This window comes from Amblyraja radiata, chromosome 28 (genome assembly GCF_010909765.2).
Source record: "Amblyraja radiata isolate CabotCenter1 chromosome 28, sAmbRad1.1.pri, whole genome shotgun sequence".
Taxonomy (NCBI): domain Eukaryota; kingdom Metazoa; phylum Chordata; class Chondrichthyes; order Rajiformes; family Rajidae; genus Amblyraja; species Amblyraja radiata.
The window spans coordinates 16,603,264-16,627,309 of record NC_045983.1 but is presented as its reverse complement, the minus strand read 5'-3'; the positions used below and the strand labels follow the sequence as shown (position 1 = coordinate 16,627,309).

Below are 24,046 nucleotides of genomic sequence, written 5' to 3'. Positions count from 1 at the left end.
GCGAGTACAGGCCTAGTGTCTGTAACGTCCTTGGCCAGGGTCTCTAACGCCTGTCCCCATGATGGATTGGACTGGGAGTCGGGAGTGGTGGGTCAACTCTCCTCCAGCTGCCTGTTCTTTACCGGAGGGAAGGAGGTGGTGCAGAGAGTTGCTGCCGCTGAGAATGGCTGCGTGACATGGGTGTGAGCCCTGCACCAGTGCTGTGACTGTGAGGTTGCGGTGCAGCCTGAAGGTGTGAGATGCAGGTGCTGTTGGGCGGGGGTTGTGCGGAAATGGCCTGGGGCAGAGGGCAGCAGTGCAGTTGTAGGGAGCTGCCATTTAAGGCTGATATCCTGCACTTGGCCATTCACAGCCAAGTCATTGAACAACTGGCAGGCTTGAGCCTTATGGCCGCTACGTGTCCTGCTGTCTTCTCTGGGGAGTCTTCAGGCCCCTCACTTTGTACCTTCCCCACCAACGCACCCCAGGGCAGCACCCAATCAAGAGCACGTGTTCTGTCTGGGACACCTTCACTTCACCTCTTCACCATCTACCTTTAAATGTCACCAAAGATAGGCACAAAAAGCTGGAGTATCTCAGCAGGTCAGACAGCATCTCTGGAGAAAAGCAATAGGTGACGTTTCGGGTCGAGACCCTTCTTCAGTCATGTCGCCAGTTCCACATGACATTATACACATTCCTGGTCAATAAGGAGCGGGACAAACAATGACCAGATACTGAACCCATTCAAAGTGGATCATTAAAGTAGACCTGGTCCCTTTGGCAATCCCTGTGTCTGCTCCCAGGCTTTGGCAGATCTCTGCTGTATCTTAAGGCAGGTTTTTACCCCGGAGAACTGGAATCCCACTAATATAAGTACAGTTCGAAACCATTAAGCTCCAGCAAAGCTTTCAGCTCCCAGGTAGAAACGATCTGGCTGCAGACACGACTTGGCAAATTGTTTAATTAATGCCTTGTACAGCTCTTCCTTTCCTGCTCCCACCAGTTCCAGTTTCCCAGTGGTTTCTGGATGGCAGATTCCCAGGAATAGCAGTACCTTTTTCCAATGGGAAGAGTTTCCATATAATGCCACCTGCACCGTGAGCTCATGTGTTGGCAGATGCACGACTTGGCTCTGCTCTTCCCATGGCCTCAGCTCCGGAGGGAAACCGCCGCTTTTCTTAATTGTAAGCGGGAGGGGGGGGGGGGGAAATGATGTCACGTCCTATGATTCAGAGTGGATCCGGCAGTGCTGAATTGCAACTAACTGTAGCCTTTGTTTGTTTTACCTTTGTGAAGCATGCTGTGAGGGTGAACATCAGAATACTTGTGGTTTTAAAAATCAGCATCAACGAGCTTTGTAATAAATGGTCAGAAACATGCACAACCCTGAGGGAGCTGGACAGGGTGGATGCAGACAGGATGTTTCCCCTAACGCAATAATCTAGAACAAGAGCCACGGAGTCAAACACCACAGAAACGGGCCCTTCAGCCCACTACATCCCTGCTGACCTTTTCTCCCATCTACAGGAAAACAATTTGCCGCATTAGATCCATAACCTTAGGCATAATCATGCTTATTTATGGCCCAATAGAAATATATCAAATATACTAATGTCTCTTAAATGTCGTGATTGTATTTGATTCCACCACCACCTCCGACAGCGAGTTCCAGATGTGAACCACAATGTATAGAAACAAACAAACCCCTTGAATGTCCTCTCACCGTAAACATCGACTGTCTTGTTTTTGAGGCCGCAATCAAGGTGAAGTGATTCTGACCACCTACTCTATGCATCTTATTTATATACCTCTGTCAAGTCACCCCTCGGCCCCTCCACTCCAGGGAAGACAAGCCCAGCATTTTCAGTCTTTCCCCATAACTATAGTCGTCCAATCCAGACAGCAACCTGGTGAATCTTCTGCAGCCCTCTAGATTTCACCCTCCACCTCCCTCAACCACAACCATTCACTCCATCCACGACCAGTGAACAGTGGCGACTATTTACCCCATATACTGCAATACTGCAGCCACTCAGGGCGGCACAGTGGTGGAGTTGTTGTCTTACAGCGCCAGAGACCCGGCTTTGATCCTGACTGCGCGTGCTGTCTGTGCAGTGTTGGTGCCACACTCCGAAGGCGTACATGTTTGTAGGTTAATTGGGGTTTCAGTAAAGGTTGTAAATTGTCCCTAGTGTGTGTAGGATAGTGCTAGTGTATGGGGAATGTTGGTCAGCATGAAATCAGTGGGCCGAAGGGCCTGGTTGCGGGCTGTATCTCTAAACTGAACTAAACACATTATGACCCCTTAGACGGCACTTTGTCAACCCATGACCTCTAGCAGCTGGGAGGACAAGGGCAGCAGATGCATGGCAAGTTGCGCTCGAGGTCACACGACCTCCCTGACTTGCAAATGCATCACCATTGCTGCACTGTTGCTGGATCAAAATCCTGGGACTCCCTCCCTAACAGCATAGTGTGTGTACCCACAACTCAAGGACTGCACCGGTACAACAAGACAGCTCTCCATGACCTTTCTCGAGGACAGTGAGAGGCAGACAATTAAATGCCGGGTCAGCCTGCATTCGTCGAAGGAATAAAACAAACTCTTCTCTGTCGCCTGTTTTGTAGTTTAGTTTAGAGATACAGCGTCGAAACAGGCCCTTCGGCCCACCGATTAATCGCCTACCAGAGATCCCCGTACATTAAAGCTATCCTACTCTAGGGATAATTTTCAATTTTTACCAAAGCCAATTAACCTACAAACCTGTACGTCCTTGGAGTGTGGGAGGAAACCGGGGAAAACCCACGCAGGTCACGGGCAGAATGTTCAAACTCCGTAAGGATCGTCAGGATTGAACCCAGGTCTCTGGAGCTATGAGGCAGCAACTCTACCGCTGAGCCACCATGCCTTTTTCTGATTAGGATGTGAACCTCTGCCCCCTTCCCCCCCCCCCCCCCCCCCCCCCCACCCCCGCAAGAGCCCAGGGGGACACCTAGCTGTCGGTCAGCCTTGCCGGTACTGTAGACTGAGCCAGTCCACCACACCTAACCAATCTCTGCCAACTGCATCCTCAACCACTGCTGTCAACACCTGCCCAACTGCAGCACCACAGGCACTGAATCCAAACTTCATCTGTCAACAGCCCTTTAGCGTTTGTGGTTTAGCAGCACGATACTCTGAATACCAACTTCTAACTTACAGTATTAAGGTAGACATAAAATGCTGGAGTAACTCAGCGGGTCAGGCAGTATCTCTGGAGAAAGAGGATAGGTCACGTTTCAGGTTGGGACCCTTCTTCAAACTGAAAGTTGAGGGGAGGGAACTGGAGATAAGACGAGGCCAAAGCAGGGCTGGCAACAGGTGACCAAAGAAGGTGGAGCCCATAATGGACTATTGTTGGCTAGCGAAGTGGGATACAAGAATGTGAACATTGGAACTAATAGGGCAACTAACGAGGGGGGTGGGAAGGATGGAAGGAGGGGATGCAAAGGTTACTTGAAATTAGAGAGCTGCCCAAGCCAAATATAAGGTGCTGTTCCTCCAATTTGCATGTGCCCTCACTTCAACCCACCTCTGCCTTGCCATTGCTGGGTGAGAACCAAAGCCTTCCATCCACAGGAAAGCTTTCCACTAGTTTGCTTGAACCCAGTATGACGTTGCATAAACAGGATCAAATGGTGATCTCTTTCTGCTCCTCTGGGGATTCCCGTTCTCTCCCTGCTTCATACCGTGCTGACTGTAACTCTTTCCTTTCTGTGTCCAGGTGAATCTGTCTCTGTCATCAAGCACAGTGATCCCGTGCCTGACCCACGAGCTGTAAACCAGGACAAGAAGAACATGCTGTTTTCGGTACGTAGAGAGTGCGAGTTAATTTCAGGATGTGGGACATAAACAAAAAACTCTTCTGGATGAATTTCTGCTGTCAGGTGGAATTTTGAGTTATTATTAATAATCGCAGTTTACAGATTGACTCTGTGAATAAATCAGTTGCTTGGAAGTGTGCTGTGCTGGGCACAGCTCTTGCACCAACAGCTTGCAAAGCAGCTTGGTGAAGCCTGACAGTGACTAGGTACGTTTACCTTTAAGGGCCTGCCCACTTAGGCAATTTGTTTTGGCGACTGACGGCAACTGTCATAGGCGTAGCAGGTCGCCAAAAAAGCAGCGACTGGACCCTACCAGCTAGTCGACGGCAAGCTACAGCAAGCTACCGACAACCTACGACAACCAAAGTCAACCTACGTCCACCCGTGACAAGCTACGACTAGCAACGACCCTGGCGGTGACAACTGAAGGCAATTCAGTCGCCGGTACCCGTCGCCGGTTGATGTAGGTTGACGTAGGCAGTCGGCAATGGAATTCACCAAAGTCAGCACCCGGCAACAACCAGCGTCATCTGGCGACAATCAGCGTCATTCTGGCGACAACCTACGACAGCACCTACGTCAAGCCCACAGTCGCCGAAAAGTTTTGAACATTTCAAAATCCAGCGACGACCAGAAAAACGTTACGACTCTTTAGGCCACTTGAGGAGGCTACTCACGACCATACAGGCGTCACCCTGCGACCATGTGGCGACAGCCTAGTCGCCAAAAAATTTGCCTAAGTGGGACAGAGGCTTTATACGAACAAGGAATTTGGTCATGGAGCAGATGGCATGGAGGTTAAGCGTTAATTAGCCTATTAATAAGTTCGAGGAGCAGAATTAGGCCATTCAGCCCATAAAGTCTACCTCGCCATTCATTCATGGCTGATCTATCTTTCCCTCTCAACCCCATGGGATGTACAGGGAGGATAGAAAGGACAAAGTTAGTGAGTAAAGTGAGATTCTTAGCTTCTTTATATACGAATGTATAACATTTTAGCAATGCAGTTAGTGAGTTAACAATTCATTATAGTGCAAGGAATGATCGTTTCATTCTGACATTAAGTTGGCTTCATTTATAAACACGAATCCAGCGGATGACTGCAAAGGAGGACACGAGTTAATAACTCGACTTGGACTGCATTATGTGGAGGTGATTAAACATAGTTTAGAGATGTCTGGATAGAAAAACAAAATACGAAAGATTAAAGATTTTGACCTATTCCAAACTGACTGGAGCTCCTCCAGTGTTTGTACACGGTCAGTGAGGAACAAGGTGATCCCCGTGCTGGTTTCAGTAAATGAACTCGAAAACATCAGAAGACCCAAAGAAGGATTATTCTAAGCATGATCAAGTTTCTAGCCACATTAAATTTGGAAAGAAAATTTAAAGGGAAAGTTGTGTAGAAAGGAACAGCAGATGCTGATTTACACCGAAGATAGACACACGGTGCTGGAGTAACTCAGCGGGACAAGCAGCATTTCGAGAGAGAAAGGATTTCGGGTTGGAACTGAAGATGGGTTCCGACCCGAAATGTCACCATCCTTATTCTCCAAAGATGCTGCCTGACCCGCTGACTTGCTCCAGCACTGTGTGTCTATTAAAGGGAAGGGTGCAAAAGGAGAGGAACAAAGACATCAGGTCGATGGTGCGCCTTGTTCAACCGTGTTAAATATTTATGTGGCAAACAAGGAGCAAAGCAGGGAGAATTCCACGGGTTAAAAAAATTGGGTTGAAAAGGTGTCTCAATCAAGGCTTCCAAAAAGAAAAAAGCACTGAAGTAGAAGTTGGTGCCAATGTGCAAGATAATGGTCTAAAGTGAAGAGATGTGAGCCACTGAGGAACAGAGATTATGTGGTAAAGGAATGAACGGGATTCAGGGAGAATTCTACCTCTGTATTCAGTCTGGTGAAGGGATGGTGCAGAAAACAAATGTGGAGGTGTTTGATAATGTGGCTGATGTCTGGTTTACTTGGGCAGCTGCTGTAAATGTAGATGTGTACATTTATAATGGAAAAGTTGGCAGATGCAGGTTTATAAAAAAATCAATAACATTTCTAGATGAAGGAATAAATATCCGTCACTAGAAGTTCAAAGCATAGCTTCTGACGGCAGGAAAATGCAGATGATCTGAGAGAGGGGTCAGGCTGTCACCTCTGAGAGGTCGAGCCAACCCAGTTATTGTGTTGCTCATCAAAGGCTTTTTCAATTCACGGCTCATGCAGGATGAAAAGTGGAAGCAGGCTTTGCAAGAATCGCCCCCGACACTAAATAGGCCAGTGATTTTCTGGGCGCATTGAAATTGCTTTTCTGAAGGGAATTCATTGAGGATGTTTTGTGACTGAGGCGTAGTTGGTCAGCTGGATCAAAGGGGAAGGACAATGACTGGGATTGATTTGTTCCCACAAGCAGGCATTGTGATTTTGAGCAGTTGACTTCTGTTACAATGAACATGGAGCCACTGGAGCATTCATGTAATTCACCTGATTGATTGAAAGATATAGCATGGAAATAGGTCCTTCCACCCACCAAGTCCACGTCGACCATCGTTCACTTTATATCACTATTTCTATGTTATCCCACTTTTGCACTCTACACACTAGGGCAAGGGTCTCCCAACCTTTTTCATCCCGTTTACCCCTGGCAACTTTTCGAAAGTAAATTTACCCCCACCCTATTTTTCAGTAATTTGAGTTTTCACTTCTACCATAATGAAGCAACCGACAAAGGGGACATATTAAAATATTGTTTTTAAACAAATCCAGAATCAACAAATTTACCCCCCTGGGTAGGCAAAATGTACCCCCTGGGGGTAATTTACCCCAGGTTGGGAACCCTTGTACTGGGGGGCAATTTATAGAGGCCGAGAAAATGACAAACTCGCATGTCTTTGGGATGTGGGAGGAAACCAACATGGTCTCAGAGAGAACGTGCAAACTCCACACAGACAGTACCCAAGGTCAAGATAGACCCCGGGTCCCTGACGTAATGAGGCAGCGGCTCGACCAGCTGCGCCACTGTGCGATCCCTGAAAGAATGGAAATAAAGATGATGTCAGGAGACAGCTGCTGTGATGGGACCCAGTGGGATATGGAAGGTTTTCCTTGAAACATTGGGCCACAATCCAAACTTTTTGTAAAAGAAAATATAACAAGTTTTATGTTAGAAGGTTTATCTAGAATACTATCTTCTGTCGACTGTGATAATATTTTGAAAGTCATTGGCTCTTCCAGATTGCATTTCTCCTTGGATTTTCCCACCTGACAATCCCTCGGCCCATCACTGACCCTGCCTTGTGCTCGCTGTATTTCTCAGGGAACCAACATTGCGGCCGGGAAGGCTCTGGGTGTGGTCGTGGCCACGGCCATCAACACCGAGATCGGCAAGATTCGCAACCAGATGGCGTCCACGGTATGCGAGAAGACTCCCCTCCAGCAGAAGCTGGACGAGTTTGGCCAGCAGCTCTCCAAGGTGATATCCATCATCTGCGTGGCCGTCTGGGTCATCAACATCGGCCACTTCAATGACCCCGTCCACGGAGGGTCGTGGGTTCGCGGCGCCATCTACTACTTCAAGATCGCGGTGGCGCTGGCGGTGGCTGCCATCCCCGAGGGACTGCCCGCTGTCATCACCACCTGCCTGGCCCTGGGCACCCGCCGCATGGCCAAGAAGAACGCCATCGTCCGCAGCCTTCCCTCCGTGGAAACCCTGGGCTGCACCTCAATCATCTGCTCCGACAAGACAGGCACACTCACCACCAACCAGATGTCCGTCTGTAAGGTACGTGGATGGGCATTACCCGCCTGGCTAACGTCTTAGCTTAATTTATTGTCATGTGTACAGAGAAAAGCTTTCGTTGCTTTCTAACCAGTCAGACAACACATGATTACAATCGAGCCATCCACAATGTACAGATACATGACAAAGGGAATAGCATGAATGATGTTTAGAGCAATATAAAGTCCATAAAGTCTGATCAAAGATAGCCCGAGGGTCTCCAATGAGATAGATAGTAGTTGAGGACTGCTCTCTAGTTGTGGTAAGATGGTTCAGTTGCCTGATAACAGCTGGGAAGAAACTGTTGCTGAATCTGGAGGTGTGCATTTTCACACTTTAATACCTTTTGCCTGATGGGAGAGGGGAGAAGAGGGAGTGCCCAGGTTGCGACTCGTCCTTGATTATACTTGCAGAGGAAGCGCGAGGTTTAAATGGAAAGGAGGAGGTTGGTTTGTGTGATGGTCTGGGCTGCGTCCACAATTCTCTGGCAATTTCTTGCGGCCTTGGATGGAGCTGAGATGCATCTATGGATCAAACTATGCTGTGATGCATCCCGATAAAATGCTTTCTACGGTGCAACTGTAGAAGTTGGTGAGAGTTGTTAGGGACATATTGTCCCCAATACCATTTATTGGGTACAGTACCATTTTGGTGTCCCATACCATCTACCTTGTAGCTCCCATCCAACTGGTAGTGAGGAGGCTTGTCTTAACAGCAGAATGATATTGATGGGGTAGTGAGTGTAAGGATGCATTTTGGGGAGACTATGGAAATGGGCCAAACACACAGAAATTAGGCTTCTTGGATGGCATGGACAAGTTGGGCAGAAGGGCCTATTTCTGTGCTGTATCTCTAAACAAAACTGACCTGTGTGGACTGATCAGTCACGTTTCTTTGTCATTGTCCCTGCACTGTGTTCAGTTATCCAGCTTTGTAACATCTGCGGTTTTGCAGGAGCTTTATACTGAAACCCATTTAGATTTTCGACACACGAGCAGGTTCATTACTGAGAAGCTGCTGTTGGCGTCTCATCTATCAGAAGCGATATCAGATGGACGGCGATGGTCTATTACGTTGGTTAATGAGTTTTTATTAAGCAAAGATTTGTTTTGTGTTTGGTTCGTTGTCACCAGAAGCAGTCACCTTCACAGCAACAAACATCTATGCGGGAAGCAAAGTGAATGCTTCAGATACTGGAAACCTGAAATCAAAATACAAATCGCTTGAAATACTCTGCAGGACAGATGGCATTCGCTACTTTTTTTCACACAGATGCTGCACGGACTGCTGTGTTTTTTTCAGCATTTTCACATTTAATTAACCTAGTTAATTGTTCATGGTTCATGGGAGGTTACCTTACTGACATTGTGCAGAAAGGAACTGCAGATGCTGGTTTATACCAAAGATAGGCACAAAGTGCTGGAGTAACTCAGCAGTTCAGGCAGCATCTGTGGAGAAAAAGAATGGATGACGTTTTGGGTCGGACCCAAACCATCATATTTGTGTCCATCTTGTGATTGTAGTGAAGTGGGCGGAGAAGAGATTCAAAGGGCTGTTGCCAAGACTTTAAAGTGAAAGATTGGACGGACCAGGTTTGTTTTATTGAGCTGAGAGAAGACTGAAGTGAGATGTATAAAACTGCAGGGCATGGATGTAGTAAATAGGAAGGCTCTATTTTCCTTAGTAAAGTGGTCAAAAGACTGGGATTTAAAGTAATTGAATGGATAAGAGGAATAATAAAATTCTGGAGGTTGGTGGGTATCTAGATCTCACTCCTGGAGCAGGTGATAGAGGGAACCTCCCCCCATATTTAAACAGCCCTTGGACACGTTCTTGCTGAGCCTTGGCCTGCAGGTCTACAAAACCAGTGCAGAAAGGTGTGATTTAGTTGGCTAGCTCTTTAATTAGCGTGGCTGAGATGAGCCAAGCAGCTGCCTACTATGCAGTAAATTCTCTTGTGATTCTATGAAGTGTAATCTCTGGCATAGAACTAATGGAGCAACATGGGTGGCACGGTGGCACAGCAGTAGAGTTGCTGCCTTACAGCGCCAGAGACCCGGGTTCAATCCTGACTACGGGTACTGTCTGTGCAGAGTTTTTTGTGCGTTCTCCCCGCGACCAGCGTGGGTTTTCTCTGGGAAGCTCCAGTTTCCTCCCACACTCCAAAGACGTACTAATTTGTAGACTAATTGGCTTGGTATAAATGTAAATTTTCCTTAGTGTGTGTAGGATAGTCTTAAGCCCCTGTCCCACTTAGGAGACCTAAACAGCAACCTCTGGTGACCTTGCCCGCCACCAAAGGTTTCCATGAGGTCACCGGAGGTTTTGGTCACTCTCCCTAATAGTCGAACGTGGTTTCTGCGTGGTCGAGGCTTCATCTAGGTTGCTGCTATTTTTTCAACATGATTAAAACTGGCCTCGACTAAAAATAGGTTGCCGTTTTAAAAATCGATCATTTTTTAGTCGCAGGTCTAGTCGAAGCTGGTTTTCTTCATAGTCGAGGAAGGTTTTCAACATATGCGTGGGAGGTGGTAGGAGGTTGCAGGTCACCTCGACCTTGATTTTATTTTGGGTGGCAGGCAAGGTCACCAGAGGTTGCTGTTTAGTTCTCCTAAGTGGGACAGGGACTTTAGTGTGCGGGGATTGCTGGTTACCGCGTACTCGGTGGGCTGAAGTGCTGTATCTCTAAACTAAACTAAAGAAAAATAAGCATTATATTGTTGGAGTCTGTCAGTGGAGGAGGCAGCCCACTTTGGTGAAGAGTGGAATGGAGAGCAAAATGAATGCATGATAATGGATTCTACACTTAATTAAACTACACTTTATTTGATCTTAGTCACGTGTTAATTGAGGGAAAGCTTATTCTAAGTGAGATCATGCAGTAATGTATAAAGTGGTATCGGGTTGTGACAAGCCTGTTCACAGCGAAAACCCAGTGTAAGATCAAGTGATGTACTCAAAGAGAAATTGAAGACAGCATCTTTAATCTAATTGAGTGAGGGACATGAATGGACGAGTGTATTTATTTTTACAACGCTCGGCAGTTTATTTCCCCAGTGCCCATCCTATCCCATGGCACTGTATAAGACCTTAAGACCACAAGCAGTATTTGGCCATTAGGCCCACCGAGTCTACTCCACCATTCAATCATACCTAATTTATTTTTCCCTCCCAACCCCATTCTCCTGACTTCTCCTGATAACCTTTGACACCTTTCCTAATCAAGATCACTTCCTTAAAAATACCCAATGTCTTGGCCTCCACAACCATATGTGGCAACGAATTCCACAGATTCACAACCCTCTGGCTAAAGAAATTCCTCCTCGTCTCCAATTTGAAGATACGTCCTTTTATTCTGAGGCTGTGCTCTCTGGTTCCATCCTTTCCACGTCCACTTGATCTAGGCCTTTCCTTATCCGGTAGGTTTCAATGAGATGTCAGGTGTCAGAGGTTATGGGGAGAAGACAGGAGAATGGCGTTAGGAGGGAGAGATAAATCAGCCACGATTGAATGGCAGAGAAGACTTGATGGGCCGAATGGCCTAAGTCTACTCCTATTCCTTATGATCTTATGAGATCTCCCCCTCATCCTTCTAAACTCCAGCAAGAACAGGTCCATAGCCCATCAAATGCTCCACATACATTAACCCAATCATCCCTGGAATCAAAGAGGAGGCAGTTTTCACCCACCATCCCAGTTGTCATGTAGACCTCAAGTGACATCACTGAAATGAAAATCCAGCCACTATATCCCAGTACTGTTTGTGGGACTTGAGCAGAGAGTGGCTACCAGTTTTCTTGTTGGAAGCCCTGCTGACTGGAGGCTGCACAGTGAACGTGACCAGCAGAAATCTAGCAACTCATCTTGGCCACGCTGCCACTCGAACACTTTCCCAACTTGATGGATGTTTACCTTCTCCAGGGTGCCTGGCAGTGGATGAAGTAAGATTTTTAGAGTTATTCTGGCCAAACTAGTAACATGGAGGGCTGCTGCTTTGACATTGTGTAGAAGGTGGTTTGGAGCCACGGATTGCTGCTCAGATTGCCGTTGTACTTGGCTGCAGCGAAGGGATTGTACAATGCCTGTTATTGCTTTCTTAGCTCTCCTGATGATTTGACTTTCTGGCTGACTAAAGACGGAAACATGTGAATGAATCTTTTTGCTTCTGGCTTCTCTCAGCTGTAGGTTTCTCCATCTTGATCATCTACACCTCTGGCAGTCAGGACTAGCCAGTCCGTGGTGAGCTGGCATTAAAGACGGGTGGTTAAAGTACACTTCCTCTCCGTTTGAGCACTGGGCTTGTCTCCGATTCTAACCTCCACGCTTGGAGTGGGTGTGTTGGTGCAGGTTGCTCCTCCTGCATCCATCCGGATTACTGCAGGCCACATTAGCTCAGGATAACACATTGCATGTTCTCCCTCGGACAGCGTGGGATTCCTCCGGGTGCTCCGGTTTCCCCTCTCATCCTGGAAACCTGTGGGTTGGTGGGTGAATTGGCCACTGTGAATTGTCCCGAGTGTGCAGATGAGTGCTGGAATCCAGAGGAGCTGATGGGAATGTGGAGAGAATATAAACGTTATTTATGTAAATGGATGGTTGATGGTTGGCACAAAGTGTGGGCCGAAGGGCCTTTTTCTGTGCTTTATGTGCTCTTCCATGGCTCTATAATGCATCAGCTTGAGGGCTACTCTCTCTCTGTTGTGCTGTTCCAGGCCAGGGAAATCCTGCTTCTATTGTCGTGCACACAGCAACAATTATTTTCATATGCACAATCCAGCAGAGTATTGCTAAGCCTAAACACATTCCCGATTAGCAAATTGTACAGAAATAGTCTACTGACCCTGCATGCAAGAGACGCCATGTATAGGCGCTATTTCCAAAATCCAGTCTGCGCTCTAGGTATTATGAGCGAGCGTTGCCCAACCCTGGCAAGCCCCAGGCTACTGCAGTCCTCCAGCCATCGCCTTCCTTGGACGTGTCAATCAACCTGCGAACTGATGTCCTCTCCTCGCCCGTCCACCTTTGTGCCCCAGGGGTTCACTCCCACAGCTGGCTGCAACCTCGAGGTGCGGGTAGACCACCAGACATTGTGATGCCTGTATTAGCCCGGTGTCTTCAGATACCACAGCAACAGGGGAGCGCTGTGAGTGTCTGACCTCCTCCCTCCTCCAGAAGTGGCCCGGACCAGTGCTGGAGGTGGTCTGGCCACGGCTGCCTTACGTGGTCTGCTGGGCTTGAGATTGGCAAGATTCAGACTGAGCATCCTGGGAGGCCACACACTGATCTCCTGGCAGAGAGACGCAGGCATGATGTAGAAACAGACACAAATGCTGGAGTAACTCAGTGGGTCAGGCAGCATCTCTGGAGAAAAGGAATAGATGATGTCGGGACCCTTTATCAAACTATTCCTTTTCTCCAGAGATGCTGCCTGACCCGCTGAGTTACTCTAGCATTTTGTGTCCATCTTCGGTGTAAACCAGCATCTAAAATTCCTTCTTACACATGATGTAGAGGCCAACATCACATTCCCTGTGGGATATGGTTGTGCACCATTTAGTTTCTGCTTTACCGCAGTGACTTCCCCAACAACCCATCACTGACCCGATTGTCTGAGGCTTTGAAAGATACTGGTTAATTGTTCTTCTCTTTCTGTGGCTGTATTCAGCACGAAACCCCCGGGGTAAATGGTGTTTTCCATTATTTCTCATCTTTATGCATTCATTAAATGGAACAAACTGTAATAGCCCTCTAGGGCTGAGCTCATCAGAAGTGACAGAGAAAGCAGCGTTGCGTTGTCTGCTGATTTAAAACCTGCAGTATTTTGGGCTTGGGGTTCCCAGGCCCAGGGTCAGGTCACAGGGTCCCGCCCACTGCCTGTGGACTTCACCCTCTGGTCCCTGTCCCTCTGACCACTGCCCGTGCTGGCCTCGTACACATTGGCCATGACCCAGCGTCTCCTAAATGTCCAAGCAGGTGCCACACACATACACACGCACACACACTCAGAACACACTCACACACACTCAGAGCACGCGAGCACTCACATCCAGAGCGCGCGCGCACACTCACTTGGAGCGCGCACACGAACACACAAACGCACGCACACACACACACACGCACGTACACACACACACACACACACACGCACACACAGAACACACCATGGCATCTCCTCTGAGGCTTTGAGGGAAAAGTCTTTGGAAAACCCAGCAGACGCCACAGGAAGATGGTGGAGTGAGCGCTGAGTCCACATCACATCATCCCACACACACAATAGGTTAGTTATTTGAAAGCCAGCTCCATGGAGTAATTTATATCCTTTATAAATCATTGCTGTCTTGAGCTGACACTCAGGCCAACAGGCATGTTGGCAGCGCTGAAAACTGCCCTGGCATCGCAACTAGCTTGTGAAAAGCTGCAACACTTTCAGGACACTTGTTCATTTCTACAAAGAAGCTGGTTGACTGCATGCTAGAATTCTTCATTAGTTTTGCAAAATGAGTTCAAATCCAGCCCAAAAAATAGATTCTGTTTCTCCTCAACCATTCTCACTTGTTGTATTATGACTTTTTCTATGTGAGTTTTTTTTCTCTCTTTGATCACGTGTTCTTTTAATGAGACATCTGAGCTTCGGAGTCAATGAGCAGCTCCAGTTTCTGGAGCACAGTGTGTGTTGTCAAGATGACACTAATCTTGTGTGCAACAGATTGGGGCGTGAGGTTGAAGGATTATGTTCTCTGAAATTGAGGATTAGGTAGGGAGGCTGTACAGATCAACTAATCAATTGTATTCTCTGGAACGATGGAGGTTGACGGGTGACCTGATAGAAGTATGTAAGAATTATTAAAGGTGTAGATAGGGTAGAGTGTCCCTTTCCCAGGAGACCAAGGAACTGCCGATGCTGAAATCTTGAGAAAAACATAAAGTGATGGAACAACTGAGCGGGTCAGCCAGCGTCTATTGAGTGAAAGGATAGGAAATATTTCAGGTCAGGACCCTTCAGCAGACGGAGTCTAGAAGGGGGAAGAGAGATGGGGATTTGACAAAGTCTGGCAAGTGATTGGGGGATAAAGGCAAGGGAGGGGTTTGATTAGCAGATGGGTGGACAAAGGCTGGAGATGAAAAGGAGACAAAAGGATGTCTGATGAGGAGAGAAGAGTGAAATGTAAAGCCAGAGGGAAAGATATAGGTAAAACGGGACGTGATGGGGTGGAAGAGGGAGGAAGACGGCTGGGGATTAGTGGGAGAAATGGCTATGATCTGGGGTGGGGGAGGTGCACAGGAAGCCGAGAGAGGGAACAGGGTTGTTACCTAAAATTTGAGCATTTTCCCAGGGTAGAAATGCCAAATACTGGACTGCTTATTTTTAAGATAAGATGAGGAAAGTTTAAAGAAGATTGCAAGTGGGAGCTGCCCAGAATTTGCTGCCACTGGAGGTGGTGGAAACAGATTGAACAGCAAAGTCTATGGAACGTTTGGACTGTCATAGGAACAGGCAGGGGATGGAGGGATGTAGATGGGATTACGTTAGAATGGCAGAGTCCGAAAAGGCCCATTCCTGTTCTAAAGTGTTCTGTGTTTGACCGCTTGCCCTGCCAATTTATAATGATCCGTAAACCAACAAATCTAGATCTCTGTTATTTTGCATTTCTTAGAATTGTGTCGGACAGTTTATTTTGATTTTCCTCATTCTTTTTGCTGAAACACTTTCCTCGGCATTAAATGTCATCTGCCACCTATATCCATTTCATCTGCCTATCCATACCACCTTGAAGTCTACACTCATCGCCCATATAATTATTCTCGCAGCATTGACATGCTCTGGAGCAACTGCTGGAAGCCTCCAGTTCCTTCATTCCTCTGGGATGAGAAAGAAACCCTGGGGATAAAGCAAAATGATGCCGAGGTGGTTGGTCAGTGAAGACACTGCAGACCAGGCTGGTTACATGTTGCCTTGCACCAGTTCTACAGCAACTGCAATGGTGCAACCCATGGACAGCACAACTGAAAGGTTTCTCGAATAGCGGGAGCAGGTTAATGGGAGCGGCTGAGAAAACTGTAGCTCCACCATGATTTAGATGTTAGAGATACAGTGCGGAAACAGCCCACCGAGTCCGCGCCGACCTGCGACCACCACGTACACTAACCTACACACATTTTAACAACTTAAAAAGGCGAATTAACCTGCTAGGAGTTGTACGGCAGAGAAATAGGCCCTTCATCTCCTCAAGACTACCCCTAAAACACTAACCCCTTGTTATTTCCCCCACATTCCCCTCAGCTCTCCCCATATCTACCACTCACTTACACACAAGGGACAATTTACAGCAGTTAAGTAATCTACCTAGCCACACATCTCTGGGATGTGGAAGGAAACTAGAGCATCAGGGTGAAACCCCACGCGGTTGCAGGGAGAACATGCGAACTCCACACAGACAGCACCTGACATCAGGATGGAACCTGAGTCTTTGAAGTGTGGGAGGAAACTGGAGATCCCGGAGAAAACACACGCAGGTAACGGGGAGAACATGCAAACTCCAAACTGACCGCATCCGTAGTCAGGATCAAACCCGGGTCTCTGGTGCTGTAAGGCAGCAACTCTACCGCAGCGCCACCATGACACCCACCTGGGTTAATAAACCTTACCACCTAAAGGGTGAATCATTTCTCATGCCAGCTGCGTATTCTGGAGGATTCAATTTCATGACCTCCCAATTCTGAAAATTCTTGCCTTGTCCTCTGGCATTTTTATAAATTACATGCAGAAGTGTACCAAATAGGTTATCACCAAAAGCAATCGGTTTAGTGCTTCTCCCTGGATTTGTTCACTGTTCCCTTCAGCCGCTTAGTTGTAATTTCTCGGCATTGGGGGCCAGTGCTGTCGGATTGCCAGGATGACATTTGGCCTCTTTAAGTCGTGCAAGGGATCTGTAATGAGACTTCAGAGCAGTCTGTACCCGACTTGTGGTTCCTTTTTAAGATCTGCAGTAAAGCAGGATGTAATTTCAACAAAATTAATTCTTACAAAGAGCCCAAAGAATTCTTCCCAGCAGGAACACATGATTACGGCATCATGTTCGGCAGAGACATTGTGATACACTCGAAACTGCCCTGGACATAGGATCTTAATGAGTTAAAACAAAGGATTGACTTTGGCCAAGCTTTCGTCGACATGCAGCTGAATGGGACGGTGGCTGCTCATCTTTGAAAGCAGCTGGTGGAAAATCTGAAACATTCTTGACCCTCTTGTCAAGGGTTGGTTCCGCGCTGTATCTCAGCACAGTGGCAGTGACGACTCCTCGCTGGTTCAGTGCTGGGGTTGTTGGTTTTGCTCAGTCTCTGTGAAGGTGAAAGAATTTCTCCTGGGGTGGCATTAAGAGGAAGAGTACGGTGATTGTCCCTGGTCACTCTGGATCAGTAAATTCAACCAGGTACCTAAATATTTAAATCTTTAAAACTTTAATAACCCTTTCAGAATACTATAGTTTTACTTTACTTTAGACATTGGAGATACAGCGTGGAAATTGGCCCTTCGACTCAACAAGTCCGTGCTGATCAGCGATCACCTGTACTCTTGCGCTATCCGACACACTAGGGACAATTTACAATTTTTAACCAAAGCCAATCAACCTACAACCCTGTATGTCTTTGGAGTGTGGGAAGAAACCGGTGAACACAGTCACAGGGAGAACATACAAACTCCACACAAACAGCACCTGTAGTCAGGATTGGGCCCAGGTCACTGGCACTGTAAGGCAGCAACTGTACCACCTGCTCAACTTAAGCTGCGCCACTGTGCCACCCTCAACTTGCAAGATTTATTATGGAATTGTACAGCACAGAAACAGGCCCTTCAACTCATCAAGCTTGTTCCGAATACCCATCTACACCAACCAATTTTATTCTCCCCACATCCCCTCGTCTCCCCTCAGTATCTATCACTCACTTACACACGAGGGATGATTTACAGCAGCCAATTAATCTACTTAGCCACCCATCCCTGGGATGTGGGAGGAAACCAGAGCACTTGGCGGAAACCCCACGTGGTCACAGGAAGAACGTGCAAACTCCACACAGAAAACTCCACACAACTGACATCAGGATGCAACCTGGATCTTTGGTGCTGTGAGGTAGTGGCTCCACTAACTGCACCACTCTGGCCCACAGTTCTTTGTGATGGCATACTGCCCTTTATCTTTCAGTGGGACTAGCACCACTCAGCTCTCCGCTGTTAGTGATGTGACCCACTGATTGTCAATGGGCTGCTGGCGGCTCTACACTGAAAGGAATGATTCAACTTGCACATGTTAATAATTTCATTGTGAATGGCAAGCGGTTTACAGCCACTGGATCCTTTTTAAACATGTCATACTTTGTGGGCAACCATGGTTCTACATAAGTGTGGAAGTGATCACTCTGTTTCCATGACGTTAGTTGAGGGAGCTTTGAGTGCGGTCACTGGGAGGAACTGCAGTGCTGTTGGTTGTAGACACAAAATGCTGGAGTAACTCAGCGGGTGAGGCAGCATCTCTGGAGAGAAGAAATGGGCGACGTTTCGCGTCAAGACCCTTCTTCAGACTGATGTCAGAGGAGGGGGGGGGGAACAAAGAGAGAATGTAGTCAGAGACAGTAAGACTAGTGGGAGAACAGGGAAGGAGAGGGGGATGGAGAGAGAAAGCAAGGGCTATCTGAAGTTAGAGAAGTCAATGTTCATGCCACTGGGGTGTAAACTACCCAAGCGAAATATGAGGTGCTGTTCCTCCAATTTGTGCTGGGTCTCACTCTGACAATGGAGGAGGCCCAGGACAGAAAGGTCAGATTGGGAATGGGAGGGGGAGTTGAAGTGCTGAGCCACCGGGAAATCCAAGTGAACTACAAACCTGCAAGTCTTTGGCTTGTGGGAAGAAACCGGAGCACCCGGAGAAAACCCACGCAGGTCACGGGGAGAACGTACAAACTCCGTACAGACAGCTCCCGTAGTCAGGATCGAACCCGGATTTCTGGTGCTGTAAGACAACTCTCTACCGCTGTGCCACCGTGCTGTCCTGTTCTTGAAGAGAATGAAACACTGAGCCCATCTCAGGTGTGGCAAGCCCATGAGTGGTTGATGCTTATTCCTCAACCATTGTCTCAGAGAGAGAGAGAGTGTCTGGTTATTTATCTTATCACTATTTTCTGCCAGCTTGAAGGATGACACAAGGAACCCATTCCCACAGTCCCATTAAACTCGCTGTTTGACCTCACCTCTCACTCTCCTGTTAAACTGGCCAGAGCCACGTTTCCTGAGCTCCATTTAAACTGCCAGGGCTCCATTGGCTGTGTTCTCTTTAAACTCACTGGCTTTTATTCTTTGGGCTTCCCTTTAAACTCGCCCGGTTCACTGGAAAATGTATCATACCACTGTGCAACATCGTAATAAAATGTGAATGAACCTGAGACGTCACCTATCCATGTTCTCCAGAGACGCTGCCTGACCTGCCTTGAGTTAGTCCAGCACATTATGCCCTTTTGTGAATTAAAATTGGGTTGCTTTGTTGTTAGAATAACATCCAGTAGTTTGGGGATTCTGCCAGTCCACCACCACCAATGGCCCAAGGTGCCAAATTATGTGAGTTTTACTGCACTCAATAATAAGACACATCTTGCATCTGCCCAAGGCTTTTTGTGAGTGCAACACAGCCACTGAAGAACTATCCAAGCATAGTTACTATAGCAATGTAGAAACCAGAGCAGTCAACTTATTATCAAGCTGGAACAAACTAGCGATAAGATAAATAACCAGACATAATCTCTCTCCGATAACAGCGGTTGAGGAATAATTATAATAGTTGAGGACTAATTATAAGCCATTTAGGGGTTTGCCCCACCAGAGATGCGTTCATCTTTTCATTCCCTGGGAGATAAGCAGACCTAGATCGATTAGCCTCTCAGGCAATTTCTTTTTTTGTTTTGCTACCAAAAATGAACTTTATTCAGATTAAAAGATATATGCAAAACAAAAACTGTGCAAAAACTCTTCAGACTTTTCAGTGCCTGTGCATTCAATAGTGTCATATTCAGTAGTGTTCACATCTATCCTTAAAGTGAACACCTTACCACTAATGTGGTCCCCGGGATGATATCCCTTCCCTTGTTTGAGGGGTGTCCACGTCGGATCTGCTCTGCCCCTCAATGTTCACCAGCAGCAGAATGTGATCCTGCTCTCACAGAACCTTGGTGTTGGCTGCATCAAGCTTCAGTGAGTCCCTCACCATGTACTCCTGCAGTCTGGAATGGGCCAGTCGGCAACATTCGCAGAAGGATATCTTTCTCTGCTGGGTGTCCAACAAGTTGTGGGCAGACTAAAGAGTGTCTTTCACCAAATTGTTAGCATAATTAGCGAAGAGCAAATCAGAATTTGCCAGAGTTCTCTGGAGAAAACAAATAGGTGAAAAGGAATAGGTGATGTTTTGGGTCGAGACTCTTCTTCTCCCAATCTCGTCCCAAAACGTCACCTATTCCTTTTCTCCAGAGATGCTGCTGACTCGCTGAGTTAATCCGGCATTTTGTATTTATCTTTGGTGTAAAATAGCATCTGCAGTTCCTTCCTACACTACACAATGTATATTACCACTGGTTCATTTGCCATGGGCTAAAAATTACAAAATCGGTAAACACTGGAAATACTCAAAGGGTCAGGCAGCGTCTGTGGGAGGAGAAGCAAACAATGTTTCAGGTTAGAGATGCTTCATCTTGAGGCAGCTGTGATGAAGACTCTTTGATCTAAAACATTAATTCTGTTTCTCTTCCCACAGATGCTGCCTGACGTGCTGAGTGTTTCTAGAGTTTTCAGTTTTTGTTGTAGATTTCCAGCATCTGCAACTTTTCTGGGGGGGGGGGGTTTGAGGGACGTGATTCTCTTGATGAGCCAGCACAGACTTGATGGACTGAACTGGCTCCTTCTTTGTGGAAATATGGAAAACACAAATAGATGGTAGGGGGAAAGAGGCGGAAATCAAATAAATAAATATATTGACCATGAAACAATTAATCAACAATATTTGCATCATTTACAACTGCGACTTGGGATTTTTAGATAAGGAAATTGTCCTTCAAAGGTTAAAGGGCAGAGGTGGTTCTCCGTGGTCGAGTTGACTGTGTGAAGGGCTGTCTGCGGGCCGAATGGCCTCTTGTTTTATAATCTCTCATGCTTGTCCGAGGGATATTCTGGCAGGGTGAGGAAGGATTGGAGATGGGACGCGTGTGTTTCAGGCTGCCGGCTGGAGGGGATGGGAGCCGGGACTGAGGCAGTTGTCCGGTGAAAGGCGGGATCTGATTGGGAATGTTTTAACCTGACTCTAACCTCCCTCTGCCTCAGATGTTCGTGGTCGATACGGTGGTGGGGGACAAGTGTAAGCTGCATGAGTTCAACATCACGGGATCTACCTACGCACCAGAGGGGGAAGTGTGAGTAACAGCATCCTTGCTCCCAACATCATATGTTCCAGACTCGGCATTGCCCTGTGGGCTGCCTTTGGCCCCAAAAAAGCAGATGACAAGCAGGCCGTTAGTGCAGAAACACGGAACTGCAGATTCCAGTTTAGCAAAAAATGCCACAAAGTGCTGGAGTAACTCAGAGGGTCAGGCAGCTTCTCTGGAGAACATGGATAGGTGGCATTTCAGGACGGGACGTTTCTTCAGACATTGTGTGGGGGTGAGGGGAAGAAAGCTGGAGTAAAGGAGGGGCAAGACAAAGCCTGGCAAGCAATAGGTGGATACAGATGTGAAACAAAAGGATTGAAGAATTGCGAATGGTGAAGCTAGAGGAAGGAATGTAGGTGGAGGGGAGGGCAAAAGAAAGATTGGACAAAGAGAGAGAAAGAAAGAGAGACAGAGAGAAAAAGAGAAATAAAGATAGTGTGTGTGTGTGTTTCAGTGTAGTGTTCAGGCCATTCATACCACCCAGACAGAATATGAGATGGTCTCTCTCTAGCCTTGCACAGTACACACACTGAGAAACCCACTCTTGCTCTTTGAGTTGTCCCCCTTATGTAGGCGAGTGGTGGAATCTGAGAGGAGTTGATGGGAATGTGGAGAGAATAAAGTAGTATTAGTGCAAATGGATGTTGATGGGTGGTGCATACTTGATGGGCTGAAGAGCCTCTCTGTGCATATGACCATGTGACTGTCTAATCCCGAGAGAGCTGAACATATCAGATATTTCTCTTCCCATTGATGCCATTTGCCGATGAAACTCAACACTATCGTCGAGGGTAAAAAGGTTGCTGATCTCAATCCAAGTCTTTCTCTCTTTACAGGTTCATGGGTGACAAGCCCATTGAAACCAGCCAGTACGCCGGACTTGTTGAGCTGGCTACTATTTGTGCCCTGTGCAACGATTCCTCCCTGGATTACAATGAAGTGAGTATAATAAATTGACTAATTTGATTGCTGATCTTTACAGTCACTGACATAAGGAGCTCAGAGTCATGCTCATTTGGCCCAACTTGCCCACACCGCCCAACATGTCCCATCTACACTAGTCCCACCTGCCTGCCCATATTTGGCCCAGATCCTTCTAAACCTATCCTATCCACGTACCTGTCTAAATATTTCTTAAACGTTGTGATAGTACCTGCCTCAACTACCTCCTCCTGCAGCTCGTTCCATACGACCACCACCCTTCGTGTAAAAAAAGTTACGCCTCAGATTCCTATTAAATCTTTCCCCCCTCACCTTAAACCTTTGTCCTCTGGTGCTCGATTCCTTGTTCCTTTAACATTCCCTCTGAATGTGTTGGTTTTATTGTATTGAATATTGAATATTGAATATTGCTGTGTGCATGTGCGTATGTGTGTGTCGACGTGTCAGAAGCAAGGTACTTGATTAATCCTGAATTTTACACCGTCACGAGTCAAGAGTGTTTTATTGTCATATGTCCCAGATAGAACAATGAATGGATGAGTGAATAGGTTTATTGGCCAAGTACCTACACATACAAGGAATTTGCCTTGGTGCTCCGCTCGCAAGTAACAATACGACATACAGTACAATTAAGAATAAAACATAAAACATTAAGAATAAACATGTGAATGAAATAGAATACCAGAGCAAAAGGAGGCTACAGACTTGGTTATTGAGTAGAGCTACTGCTCGTGGGAAAAAAAGCTGTTTTTTAAAAATTCTTATTTCAGTTTCTTACTGAAATACTTCCATCAGTTCCTATGGGATGTAGCCTGAATCTTAATTCCTCTGTTATAGATGTGAAAGTTTTCTTCTCAGTCTCCAGTGAGTCATGCTACTCTGCAGATAATCTGAAAACTTGGTTTTCAGACGATTAACCCATCAATTGCCTATGTGGATGTCGACAACCCACGGGTTTCACGACTTCCGCCTCTTGTTCTCCTCACTGATGTTTTAAGTTTCGAGAGATACAGCATGGGAACAGACCCTTCGGCCCACTGAGTCCACACCAACCCATTAACAGTTGTTCTATGTTATCCCACTTCCTCAACCACTCCCAAGGCACTAGGGGGCAATGTATAGACACCGATTGACTTACAAACATGCACATCTTTGGGATGCGGGATGAAACCGATGCACCCGGAGAAAACCCACGCGGTCAAAGGGGAGAGTATGTGCAAACTCCACACAGACAGCATCTGAGGTCAGGATCGAACCCGAGTCTCTCTGGCGCTGTGAGGCTGCGGCTTGACCCGCTGCGCCACCATTGTGCTTGTTGTTCGGGGGCTGTTTCTGTCTGATAGCTATGGCTTTAGTGGACAGCTAAGTCAAAGAAAAATTAGCCTCATCCTTCTCACTGTCCGGCTCATCTGCATCAATATCTCCATGCTGTTCTCCATTACAAAGCATCTTAGTCTTTACTCAATATAGTTTCAATGCAATTTTAATTCCCAAGTGTAATTTTCATTTTATTGGAAATGTGCTATAATTAAATATATCGCACATGCACGCAGCCAACAAAATCTTGTTTCCTGTCATCATATTCTTGTCAACCTTTGGAGCTTTACCCTGTTGATGTTCCTTGCTCTGCAATTACAACAGATCTTCCTGTGATCACTGGTCACGGGGCAATTACACCTCTACCTGCGATACAATCGTTTTGCATCTGCCATTTGGCCCAGCATCCCATTCCAATGTGGAGAAGTTCCTGACCCCTATCCCCTTACAAAACTGAAAATAACATTTACAACATTTAGAACGAGCTGCCGGAGGAGGTAGTTGAGGCAAATTCTATCACAATGTTTAAGAAACATTTAGACAGGTACATGGATAGGACAGGTTTTGAGGGATATGGACCAAATACAGGCAGGTGGGACTAGTGTAGATGGGACATGTTGGCTGGTGTGGGCAAGTTGGGCCAAAGGGCCTGTTTTCACGCTGTAAGACACTATGACTCAATAACTTAAATATAAATAATAAT

The 24,046-nt window shown here is 46.8% G+C and overlaps 1 protein-coding gene across 1 annotated transcript in view; it reads left to right on the top strand.

Moving 5' to 3' along the window:
- The window catches only part of atp2a3 (ATPase sarcoplasmic/endoplasmic reticulum Ca2+ transporting 3), a 136,872-nt gene that overhangs the window by 76,101 nt on the left and 36,725 nt on the right, over nt 1–24,046 (top strand). The window contains exons 7-10 of the mRNA XM_033045929.1: nt 3,747–3,832; nt 7,162–7,626; nt 20,981–21,069; nt 21,921–22,023. Of these exons, the coding sequence (XP_032901820.1) occupies nt 3,747–3,832; nt 7,162–7,626; nt 20,981–21,069; nt 21,921–22,023 (743 nt within the window). The remainder of the gene's footprint in view (nt 1–3,746; nt 3,833–7,161; nt 7,627–20,980; nt 21,070–21,920; nt 22,024–24,046) is intronic.